Source organism: Falco punctatus, assembly GCF_963210335.1.
Source record: "Falco punctatus genome assembly, chromosome: 2".
NCBI lineage: Eukaryota > Metazoa > Chordata > Aves > Falconiformes > Falconidae > Falco > Falco punctatus.
In genome coordinates this window covers 21,598,556-21,610,890 of record NC_137581.1, presented here as the reverse complement: position 1 = coordinate 21,610,890, position 12,335 = coordinate 21,598,556, and the positions used below count along the sequence as shown (strand labels likewise).

The 12,335-nt window shown below is 37.6% G+C and overlaps 1 protein-coding gene across 1 annotated transcript in view; it reads left to right on the top strand.

The window, feature by feature from the left end:
- The window catches only part of MIPEP (mitochondrial intermediate peptidase), an 81,059-nt gene that overhangs the window by 41,428 nt on the left and 27,296 nt on the right, over window positions 1–12,335 (top strand). Inside the window, exons 15-16 of the mRNA XM_080376364.1 lie at window positions 5,435–5,509; window positions 11,310–11,429. Coding sequence (XP_080232490.1) covers window positions 5,435–5,509; window positions 11,310–11,429 — 195 coding nt within the window. The remainder of the gene's footprint in view (window positions 1–5,434; window positions 5,510–11,309; window positions 11,430–12,335) is intronic.

The following is a 12,335-nucleotide window of genomic DNA, read 5'->3' as shown; positions in this document are numbered from 1 at the left end:
GAATGAGCTTGACTAAAACATCTGAAAGAGATTTGTGGAACATTATTTATGGCTTTGTATTTTCAAAATGGCTTAACAAATCTAAACCATGTTTAGTTGCAATGCAAAAGCTAAGAACCAGACCCTGTGTCCCATTTGGCATTTCCATAAACTTCTGTTTATTGGTGGTGAAATCTTGCCCTTTCAGAGAGCAATTGAGAGGTTTAATGCAGAAATTCAGTCTTGAAGGGGGCAAGAATGGATTATGCTGGAAGATGAGAAAAAGTGCCTGAAACTGCTTTGTGGCTTTTGAGGGCTTCAGATGGCTTCCTTTTAATTGCTTTATTTAAAATTTATAAGGTACTTTCAAGCCACTATCCAACATACATAAATCTCCTTTTGCTTATGTTGGTTCATCTAAGCTAGTTTTAAGAATCTGATATCAGATTTCTGTATCTGTCATTTAAATACAAATAGATTGAAGTCATCTTTTCTGTTCTTGAAATTCAGTGATTAAGCAATTACTTCTGTCTGTGGTGTTCATGTTACAAAGTACTTGAATACGAAATCCAAGCCCTCTTACATTTATGATTCGACAAAAATCCTTTTGGGGCTTATATTTTCTGTACTTGTTCCCTGGCTGATTTTTTTTATGTGCACATATAAATTTGAATCAACATTTTCCGGTCCAGTTTTTTAGTTATTTGAAGGAAAAATAAGTCCACTTTACCTGATTTTCAAGGGGAAGTAAGGAAGGTGGGTATAACAGTTGAAATGTAAAATTTGTAAAACCATTTAATCCAAATGTTGTTCCGTATGCGAACTTCCATTAAGTTTCTTCTTACGAATGAAGAGACTGAGCTTTTCTGTGCGAGAAGGATCTTTCCTGCAACAACTACACCAACATAGATCTGCTGGATGTTGATGTGAGCTTTTTTTTTTACTGAGCTAGCTTGTTGAGGAGGCAGTGCAGATAATTTGAAAAAGCATCCTTCTTTTGGAATTACTGTATCTATGCTACGGTTTTTGCATATAAATTTTAGGTGGTGTAATTTTTAACACTCCTGTTGAACATAATTACATCAGAAAAACTTGGTAGCATACGCTCAGCTTACGGTTACCCTTGCCGTAAAAGCCAATTATAGAAGAACTGGTCCTGAGGATCATCAATTAGGTTCAGTGCTTATGCTTACGGGAAGAGGAGGGAAAAGAGGTGGTTTTTTGATTATTATAACATATTAACTATTGAAAACTGGTTTTTAGTAGCATTGCAGAAAAAAAGCATTGCTTTCAAAGATGAGAATGCATTATGCATGTAGATGTGGATCATAAGGATCTTGTCCAAAATATCTTGAAGCTTGTAGAAAGCTTGTTTCTGCTTTCTGTGCATTTTGAGGGTTGTGCTGTGGAGTACTGAGGAGTGAAAAAGCTTGCAAGCTCTTCTGGCAGAAGGGGCAAGTCTTGTGAATTTAGTTCAAAAAGCTGGCCAGCACAAAAATATTTGTTCCAAGAAAGTAGCAAGCCTAGTTTTTCTTTCATCTTAAAAATAACTCAAACCAGAAAAATCCTTGAGGGAAAAAACCAGAATAGAGAGGACTGTGTTGATTAGTTACTGTTGAGTTACTCAGGTAGGCTCATAAAGTCAAGCTGTATCAAAATGAGGTTGTAACAGGGTTTAAGCAGACAATCTGGTGCATGTGTACCACTCTGTATCACCGTGTGTGTTTGCTTAATTTTGTTTAAGTGTGCAGATATGTGGTAGGTCTGTTGAGCTAAATAATTTTAAGCTTGTGTGTCTTTGAGGCTGACTTGAACAAAGGCCAGTATTTCAGCTGTTCAAATTTGAACTGACTTCATTTTTCACAGAGGTGGAATTACAAAGGCAGTATTGTATTAGCATGGTTGCGAGAATAAGCCCATAGATAGTAAAGAGTTGTAATGTGTCACAGTTACTATGCAGCAGTAACGAGTTAAGTGTGCTTTGGGATGCAGGGAGTTCTGTTCTTTTAGATGCTATGGCAAATATGCTGAAAAATTAATGCCAAGATCTTACAAGTTACTCAATATGGAAGGATGGAAAAGTGGAACCCAAAGTACAGCATGTAGTGTTTAAATTTAAAAACCAGAATGGTTATTCAATTAACATAGTTTTAGCCAAAGCTCTGTGAAGTCTTTAATTTAGAAGGAGGATGACAGTTTGAGTCTGGTTTTATCGAAGAGCTCATCTTTCAGGATAAGTAAAATAGTCATGCTGATGCATTTATTTTTTTTCTTCAGTCAGCTACTTATTAGAGAGCCATATGTGGTTATAATGGACCAAGGAGAAAGTTTCAATTGCCTGAAACAGTACATCTTCCTTGGTACATTCAAGATCTCAGCGCATCTGTATGCCTGACATTCACAGAAACAAACTCCACAGTGGTAATCTTTGAAAAGCCCTCTAGAGTCTATTTTTAGTTCCCTGAAATCTTAAATTTTAAAATTTTAAAGGTCCATTGGGAAAAATAAGTGATCTTGTTATTCTTCCAAATTTACCCAGTTTTGGCAATGCTTTTCTGGTGCCAGATTCTGCTTGGTTTGTGAACTATGATCACAACACAATCTTTGAGCGAGATCAGCAGCACTGATAGGTTTAAACAAAAGAATATCTATGTCTTTCTCCTGTGCCTTTTTGTCAGTAGGTGTTGTCATAAGAATGATTTGTAATTTCATTGCTTTTAATCTGCTCAAACAGTAGAGCTTGCTCTTCAGGGCAGAGTAGGTCTACATTGTTTGTTTGATATTCATATGGTTGCAAAAGAAATAGAAACATTTTCTTGGAGGGTTTTGGTATTACCTGCATTTTACTTGGCCTTTAGAAGGTGGTGGTAAACCATCTCCTGCGCAAAGAAATTTTAGTGATTAATGATCATTCTGTGTCTCCCCTCAGGAGTCTCATTTAGAATAGGACAGATGCTTGAAGCAGAACATAAGGGAGAAATGGGTGAATGCAGAGGCTACCTTTTTAGCAGTCTTCTCTGGCTGGAGATCAGCTATTTGCAGTACAGTCAAAAGAAAGCAAGACTCTCTTGGGTGGAAAGTCTGTAAGAAATGCTTAGTTCTGAACTGAGAATTAGACCTGCTTCAGTTGTTTCTTGAGCAGGGCTGAATGTGACCAGCTCTGCTCTGTGCCCCAGTGAACTGCAAACTTGAGCATCTGTGGGAATGTGGTTTACCAAAATGCCAATCAGAAAAATCTCAGTGCCTTTTGTTCTACTTATTCTCTGTGCCAGCTGAAAGCCTGTGTACTTAACTTCCTCTTACCATCATTTAATATAGCCAACATACAAAATTGGAAATAAGTTATGTTGAAAGAGCTGGTTTGACCTTTACTGGCAGGAGTGCTCTTGGCTTTTAACATCTTAAATTACAACTGTGTAAAATATACATATTTGCTGTTGCCAAGCTTTTGGATGTTCAGATTTTTTAACACTGACAAATTACAATTTAGGAATTGCCATCCAGTTTTCTCATACTTTACTGTATCAAAAATACAGGTGCCCCTAGAAGAAATCAGCTTTGTTTAATTCCATACTGCGCTACTTCACTGCAAAATGAAAGCCTCCAAAAAGCTGCCAAATCTTGCTGATAGGTTTGGTGCTTAATAACTAAATATGTTCAGAATTCTATAGATTTTCTTATATAAGGGTTTTTTTGATGACAACTGAAGTTGTGTTACTGCAAACCTGCATGTGCTTTAGTTCCAGGATGAAATGTCATTGAAGTGCGTGCCTCACTCTGTAAGAGGATGAGACAAGAAATGTTCATAGACCCAGGAGAAGAATTGTCCAACCAAAATAATTTTACCATTTGAAATTTGTTTTCCACTTTGCTTCTTGCCTTAACTTTTCTATGTAATTAAGTAGTATTTTGAACAATACTAAATCCAGTGTGGAACCTCAAGGTAGTCAGCTACTGACATCTTTATTACCATGGATAGCTGCCCATTTACTCTTAACCTAGTGGTCCAAAATCATCATCTAATTTGAAACAATTTTTGTATTTCAGAAAGCCAAGTACTGGCCTAACAAGGATATACTGTGCGACAGACTTGGTGTTCATTGGTTCATTTTTCTGTGTTGAAATTTAACAGCTGTGCACATTTATGACAGGCAAAATAGTGGGTGTTGTTCTATCCCATTCTTGACCCAGCTAACATTTGTCTTGGAGAAGAGGTTACAAGCTTGGCAAGCTACTGCATAAAACATCTGTGCAACTTGAGAGTTTTTCTTATCTGCTTTAACTTCCAGATTCCACAGAGTTAATTGATAACATTTTCCTCACTTATAACTTCTCTGGAGCTGAGTTTTTATTCTGTGAATATAAACATTGTTTGTCTTAAAGCCATATAATTTGCACAGAATCTAAACATACAGCTCTGCCGTCAGGATCTGTAGACTTTCATGTATGAAATGTTTCTTACAAACATTTCAACATACTGTAGAAGTGTCGGTATGCTTTTAGAGTTCAGTGTAATACCAAATGTTTGTATGACATGTACAACTTGTAGCAACTTTCTTAATATTTTAGCAAGAGCTCAGTTATTTTAACCATATTTAATATGTTTGGTTAATAAAACTGCTAGCAAAAAAAAAAAAAAGAGAATATACTTACTAGGGAAAATATCTATTGAAAAGTTTCAGGAAACAGTGGAAGAAGTGTAAGGTCAAGCATTCATATGCAGATAGTGTTAAAAATCTGGCGTTAAAAAGTCTTTGGATGTACTTGTAGATGTTTGGATAGAAAGTTAAAAAGAGTTTGCTTAATGACTTGAAAAATGTTTCTGACGTTCGGCCTGTGGTGACGGATAATTTTCTTGCCATAGATGTGGAATAAATTCAGCTTTGTTAAAAGTTTCAAAGGATAAATTTTTACTGTTCAGTATGACCAAACATTTTCATGTGGGTTAGAGCAGAAGGCCTCATGCTCTCCCAGTTGAAGTTATGAAAACCCTGCCCGCTCAACAGGAGTTATGTGGGCCTCTGTGTAAATTCAAGTGAAGTATGCTCAGAGGCCAACAGGAAAATCTGTTATAATATCTGCTTTTGAAGATTAGTCAGGATGACCTGGGAGGACTTTAACTGCCCCATCTGTTCTTTATCTCTAAAGATAGTCATAATATTTTTAACAGATGTATAAGGGAACATGGGATCAATTTACAGAAAAACGGACACTGAGACAGAGTGATTTCTTGATTGCTATGTAAATTACTGCCAATATCTTAATTGCCCATTTAATGCTTTTTTTTTGGAAATGAGATTTCCTTCCTCAGTGCAAAGCACTTCAGATATGTTTTTATTACCACCAGGGGTCTTTTTTCTTTTTTGCTGCTTCAGCCTTTTCTAGTAGTAAGCATACTATTTACAAATATACAACAATTGTAAATATGTTCTGACATTATTTTTTTTTATTCAAGCCACTGCCAAAAAACATGGTATCAAGACTATGTGAGTCCAAAAAGGTGTGTGCTGCAGCTGATATGCAACTCCAGGTATGTTTTTGCATTTTAGTCTCTACTTTGTATCCAGAGCTCACAGAACATGGTTTAATTCTTATAATTTTACCAATTTTTTTATTTCAACATAGACCCATTATCTAACTATATGCAAATCGGCGAAAATTCGTTTTTATATTAACTTTGTTTTTGTAAAAGTATTCTGTGTTGTCTGCTTAAACTAAATGCCTCTATCTGTAGTAAAATGTTGTGAAAACCACAGCTTTTGAAAATGGTTGGACTATCAGAATTCCCCAATGTGGTTTGAGTTTTTTAATTAGTGATGGAATCATTTAAGGAGAGCTTGCAGTAGAGGAAGTACTGTGTACCTTTTGGATCATTACAGTGTAGCAGGACTGAGAGATACAGGCTACCTTAGTAAAATCAAACCAGCTCATTTACTTACTAGAATGTGATTCAAGCTCCTTGTCTTTTGCAGCCCCAGAATGACAGCGGCAACTTGTTACTGCCATCAGAATTGGTGGCTGGGCTATAAGGCTCTAGGACTTCTCTCTCACAGTGTTGGGAGCAGTAATTAATTTGTAAACCTTTATTTTCTGTGGCTAGATGAGATTCATCAGTCATACCCACAAACAAGCTATCAGTGTTGCTTTTCCTCAAAGGAAGGAAACTAGAGTTCTATCTAAAATGGGTGTTTAGTTTTTTTCAGTCCTGCAACGACAGTTCTCACATGTGAACGGTAGCATTAGCATCTAACTCAGATTTTTTTTTTTTTACAGTGAGAGTCTGACTGCATTTAGTATGCTACAAGCTTCTGCTGTGTGATTTTTGTGACTTTGTTTTCTTCTTTGTTTTGTCTTAAGCTAGAAATATATAATTTTTCTTTTTACAGTAGACCTAGTGTTTAGGTGAGATAACTCTTCTAGTACCTTAATAAAGGTTAGTCATGATTTTTGAGATGTAGAAAGAAACAAATTTAAAGATCAGGTCTTTGCAGTTCTTCACTTTGAAAAGGGCCCAAATGATTGCAACCCTCTAAAAACATGAGTTGTGCTGGTTAACTGAAGTTGATTTAAAAGAAAAACTTAGTTAGAGTTTGCTCTGTGCAGTTACTTACAGTGATTTAAAACCAATCAGAATACTGGAGTGTGGACCTGTAAACGTATACGTGTCAGTTACACTGATCAAACCCAGACTTAACATTGTTTTTAGTGTATATGTATATTTTTCATTAAACTTAATGGATTTTTGAATTATGCTTTCAATGCAGCGCTGGCTGTCAGTGCCCAGTGTTGACTGTGCAGGTGCGAACAACAAGGGTGCTACCTGTGGCTCTCCCTCTGTGACATGAAAACTACTGCACCCTCTCTGCAGGTCTTGATTTTGAAATGCACGCTCCTGGCTCTGAAAAGTTCATATACAGAGATAATGAGAATCCAGAAAAAAAAGGTAGCCAAGAATATAATTAATTCATATAGGAGAGTTTTTTTTGGGGAAAAAACCCCACCCAATTCTGGATTGAAATAAAATTTATAATGAGAATGCTTAGCAGTGGATCTCTGTTTGTGAAGTCTACCAACACAGAATAATTTACCAATGTGCAGACTAATAACTACCAAAGTGATGATCCAGTACTTTCACATGTACCCATTCCTTTCTGGTGTGTCAATAACAGCTATATATAGATCTGGCAGATTTCCTGTCAGCTTTTAATATGTGTTTTCTGTAATCTTGTCAAGGTTTGAGACCAAATTGCAGTGAGGGGGCTAAATGGGCTTGGGTACCAAGAACACCTTAAGTCACAGATATATTAAAAAGTGATGTGGCCTCCCTGCCCTGTGGCAGGGGAGATTGTGTGGTCTAGAAGTAAGTCAGGGAGGGGTCATTGCGTTGGTCCCATGGGGTGGTCTGTGCAGTCCCCTGCTGCTGCTGACCTTCAGCTGCTCCTGAGGTCTCTGTAGGGTCTGTCCCAAAGTGACTCCAGATGCCATAGCTTTCAAGCTTGGGAGAGAACACCCACTTCTGGTGGGCTCAAATTCCTGTGGGTGCCTAATGATTAACGGGTGCTGGCAATGATGCAGTGATTAAGCAGGCTGCTTGCCCTCAAATTACTCTTGTGTAACTAATGTTCAACCAGTCTCAACCTGTGTCAAATGACCACAATGCCACACTGAATGCTATTATTAATTTCCTACTTTAAGCACCATGTTCTTGGAGATTCCAAACATAATACCTGCAGACGTATGCACTGATTTCAAAGACACAGATTGGCAGAGCCATTCGGTTTATTAGTTCAGAAAAAATGCCCCATAGAAGTTGACTGCATGGCAAATACAAAGTTCATACATTCCTTTGTATTGTTACTTGTGTAGATTTAAAAGTATAATAATTCATTAAAGAAAAACATACTTAAATCTGCATATATACAAAGTATATATGTACTACTAATTTATACCTGAAAAAACTGTGAAAGATGACTCTTAATACCTTTTCTTCAGACTTTGCAGAGTATATTCTATGTTGACAACTAGATGCTTTGTAAGCCATATTTGATCTTTAAAAGAAAGAAAAATGCTTACAAATTTTCCATCAGTGGGAAAAATGCCTAAAGGTTCTTGTGGTCTGTTCAGAAAATAAGTCTATCAGCATGGGGCAATAAGAAATGAATGCTGGTTTTTCATCATGACTATAACACATCTGTGTGTTCTTGCAGCTCACATCATCAGTTACTCAAGAGGAAAGATAGGAGTGCATCCTCTCATATGGCTTGTGCCATGTAGATTGAGTCCCTGAGGCTTTCAGTTAGTTAGTGGTAACTTCACTGGGAAATGCCTGACTTTTTGATATTGATGCAATTAAGCAGACAAGGAGCTAGAAAGAACTGGAATCAAGTGAAACTAATAAATACCATTGTCAGTGCAAAACAGAGAGATAGTGTGAAGACAGATAACTATTTCATGGCCTTTTAATATTTTCAGGTCTTTTAGGAAATGTGTTTTACCCAAATTAGAAATAATCTTGTAGCTACTGCTTAGTATTAAGTACTAAGCATGCTCCTCAGCAGTATCACCTAAAATCCTGTGGTCCTGGGATGTGTTTCCCATTTCAAAGACCTGTGTAAACATTCAGAACTGTGGTTTCTAGATGGGAATCCTCATGGCTATAAAGTTCATGCAAGTTTATTTTCAGGGATGGATTTTTTTTTTTAACTATGCTGTCCAGGTGGCCTGGCTTATTGCTTTCTTCCCACGCTTTACATGTGCCAGGATCAAGGGAAAGCTTATAGCTGGCTTCAGTGACTCATTTCACTGGCCTTCAGCTGACATTTCCCCACTGCCCAGTTATGAATTGAGCTTTTGCTCCAGCTCCCTGACCACAAACTACTTGACTCCAAATTTTGCTTTAGAGAAGGTCCACTGCAGTGCAATCCACTCCATCTTGTGAGGAGCACTGAAGAGCAACTGCAGAGGTCCTAACAAAGCTGGGAGATGGAAAAAAGAGAATCAAGGCTGGGCTGAAGCAGGATGCTAAAGTCTCTTTGTCAGGTGCTGAAGTTCCTCATGTTTGGTTTGGGTTTTGTAGAGAGGGAGGTTGGTGTGAAATGACTCCTGCAGTCACAAAGGCCTAGGGTGACAGGAGAAAGTGAGTTTTCTAAGACTGTTTGATCAGGTAATTTTCAGATCTATTCATGGTACTTACTATTCGTCATATTCTCAGTCACCCTTGCTACTATAAATGCTATAGCTTTTGTTAAACTTTGTTAAAAAACAAGCTGGGATTCTAGAGACCAGCTCTGAGGTGAAAAGTAAAAGCTGAGGCATTGTGAAGCCTCTTTCTCTTCTCAGATAGGAGTAAAAAATACTGTAGTTGTTACAATCTAGTACAGATTTTTCTTTAGAGTTTAATTTTTCATGTTATCAATATAATGATAGAAAATTTAGAACACCCGTGCAAAGTTTGGTTTTAAAAAATAAAGTACTCATTGTTTCCCATTTGGTGCACTGTCTTCATGGAGTTATCCTCTGAACAGATACTTTCTGCCTACTCTGCGTTTGTAGATGGGCGATGTTAAGCGTTTGCATCTCTTGTTCAGTGTTGCTATCTGGGACACAAAACATGCAATGTCATTAATGGCTGATTGTGCAAGTTTAGGTCTTACTGACCTCTTTTCTCCTTATTAGCCATGTAGGAAGCAAGCAGGAAATTTGGGAGTAGCTCCTGCAAGTCATGGCTTCTTCACCCCCTCCTTGTAACCCCCAGTTTTTCTTGAAAAAAATAAATTTTCATATTTATTATTTGTCAACAAACACCGTCAAAGGATTTATTAAGATTCTGTATGTTAGAAGACAGCTTATTCAAACAGAAGAAATATGGTCCTTCAGAAACAGTCACAATTTTGGGTGCAAGTATGTGTTGTATCCAGTCCAAATAAAAAAAAAATAATCTAGCCCCAAAAATAAAATAAATGCTGGATTCTGATAAATTATTAGCGTTCAGAATGGGTTTATACCCAAATTTCATAATAAGAAATCTTTTCACAGGTTGGGGGGATTGTGTTATTCAGATCACATAAAACATCCATTCTCCATGGACAGGGAATGCCTCCAAACAGCCTGTTCTGCATAAAATTTCTGCATTTTGTGGTTATAATTCCTAAACCAGTGTGTTTATCTCATTGGGAATGGTATTGCAGCATCCTTGGGAGTGCGACTAGGACTGAAGCTCTAGCCAAATTACTTGCTTCATCCCTTGCACAAGAGCTTTTTGTGGCTTCCCACTGTCAATTTTCCTATGAAATGTTCCTACCACAGGATGGCCTGACCTGAACTCTCTGGCTTAAATATCTGGATCCACAAAACTTCTCAAGAATACCTTGCATTGCACAGCAGTGAATGTCCTCTTCTTCTGTCTTCCCTGCGCTTCCACAGAATAGGAAATCTTCAGATTAAAAAAAGTTCAAATTAAAAAAAACAAATGCTGCAATAGTTTTCAGTGATGACACAAACTGAGCCTTGGCACTGTCTTCTATCCATGCTTGTTTCACACTTACTGTTAAAGTACCAGATACTCTGCTTTGCTATCTTTGCTTGAAAAATCTTTTTGTTGATGCTGCTTTCCTGATCTCCAAACGCCTCCGTAATTTAGTCTGCTGATAATCTGCATGCTTCTGCAAAAAAATTGCCTGGGAACCAGCTCTTACCTCTGGCGAAGTACCCTCCTGGTACAGTGTGATCTCAGGCTAAACTTACACTGCAACAACTTATTGCTGTGATTGTGAGAGCTAAATGAAGGAAGCATCTGCCTTAATACTACTGTTCAAGTGCTCAAGCAGACACTCAGGAACATCAGCACATCAGCAGCTCCATGTGCAGCTTCTTATGTTCACTGCCGGGGCCATAACTTGCCCCTGCAGATGGGATGTGTTCTTACGACTGTATGCACATGTCTTGGAATAGCTTATTTTGCTTGTCCATTCAAATAACTTTTAAGTCATTTTATTAAATCTATTAAAAAATATTCTTTTTGAAAAGCAGAATTGCTGGAGGGTTTTAGGGGCAGGGCTTAATTTTACTTAAAAATGCAGGTGATTTAGTACTGCCAGTGTTCTTGGTGATCTAACACGGATTTATGATAGGTCATGATGGTGGTTGTTGTACTCCAAAAAGCTGTTTTTCTCCTTCTATGTTACACTAAAAATAGAAGATGTACAAAACCATATATATTTGAACTCTTTCCTCTCCCTGTCTTCTCTCTTCTGTTCTTTTCTGTTTCTTGTCATTTGTTGTCAAATGCCAATGCCATGTGCCGAAGACAAACATACATTTTGTCTCTTCAGGTATTTTATGCTGTCTTGGACCAAATCTACCATGGAAAGCATCCGCTAAAAAAGTCAACCACAGAAATTTTAAAGGAAACACAGGAGAAAGTTTATGGATTGCCATATGTACCTAATACAGTGAGTAGAAACAACAACTGTATAAATTACACCTCTTTTTTGATAGCATGTTAGTAGCCCTTCCTCTCCCTGCCCCTTGTCCCACACACTCACATGCTTGTTGTATTGTTAGGTTAAAAGAATTTTCTTTCTTTCAGCAACTTTATCCAGAGTAGGGTGTTGGAAATTTTCAGCTAAAAATCAAAATTTAATTAATGTACCCAGTTTTGTACAGGTTTAGTCTTGTCATGCTCAACTTGATTGCTTTTTTTTTTTTTAATTATCTTAAGAAAGGCACTGGAAACAATACATTGGAAAGAGGGTTTATTTTAGCTTTACAAAGGACTGTAAAAGGCAACAAAACAGTGCTGCATGTTGGTATTTGTATACTGTCAGTATCAGCATGTGAGAGCAAGCCAGTGTGAAGTAGGACTTGGAAGTGAGTTTTTCTCATTGTACTGCTGTGACCTTCAGCATGTCACTTACTTACCCTTTTATGTGGCATCTGAAAGTGTTAAAGCCTTCAGTTCTACTGAGTTATATAGTTTTGATCTTCCTGACTAATCATGCATTTGTTCTGTACTTCATGTGGCATCCAAAGGTGCAGGTTGCATAGATGATAGTCAAGAATTTCCTGGGCTGTCTGAAGCTGAATTCCCAGCTGGGCCAGCTGGAGCTTGGCCCAGATCACTGTTTGACAATTTTTTTCAGCATACCCAAATCCTTTCTCTGCTTTCTGCTTCTCAGGAAATGTGCTTTTCTATATAGCAAAAATGTGAGTTCTGTTCTCTGAGAAAGGGTATCAGGAGATCTGTTCTTCAGCCCTTTCCTCATTGAAACTGTGCTGCCTCTGCTGGCCTGGCAAAGGCAGAAAAGCGAGCGCAAGGTGTCTTCAGAGTATGATGTCTGACTTCTTAGCATTTTCCT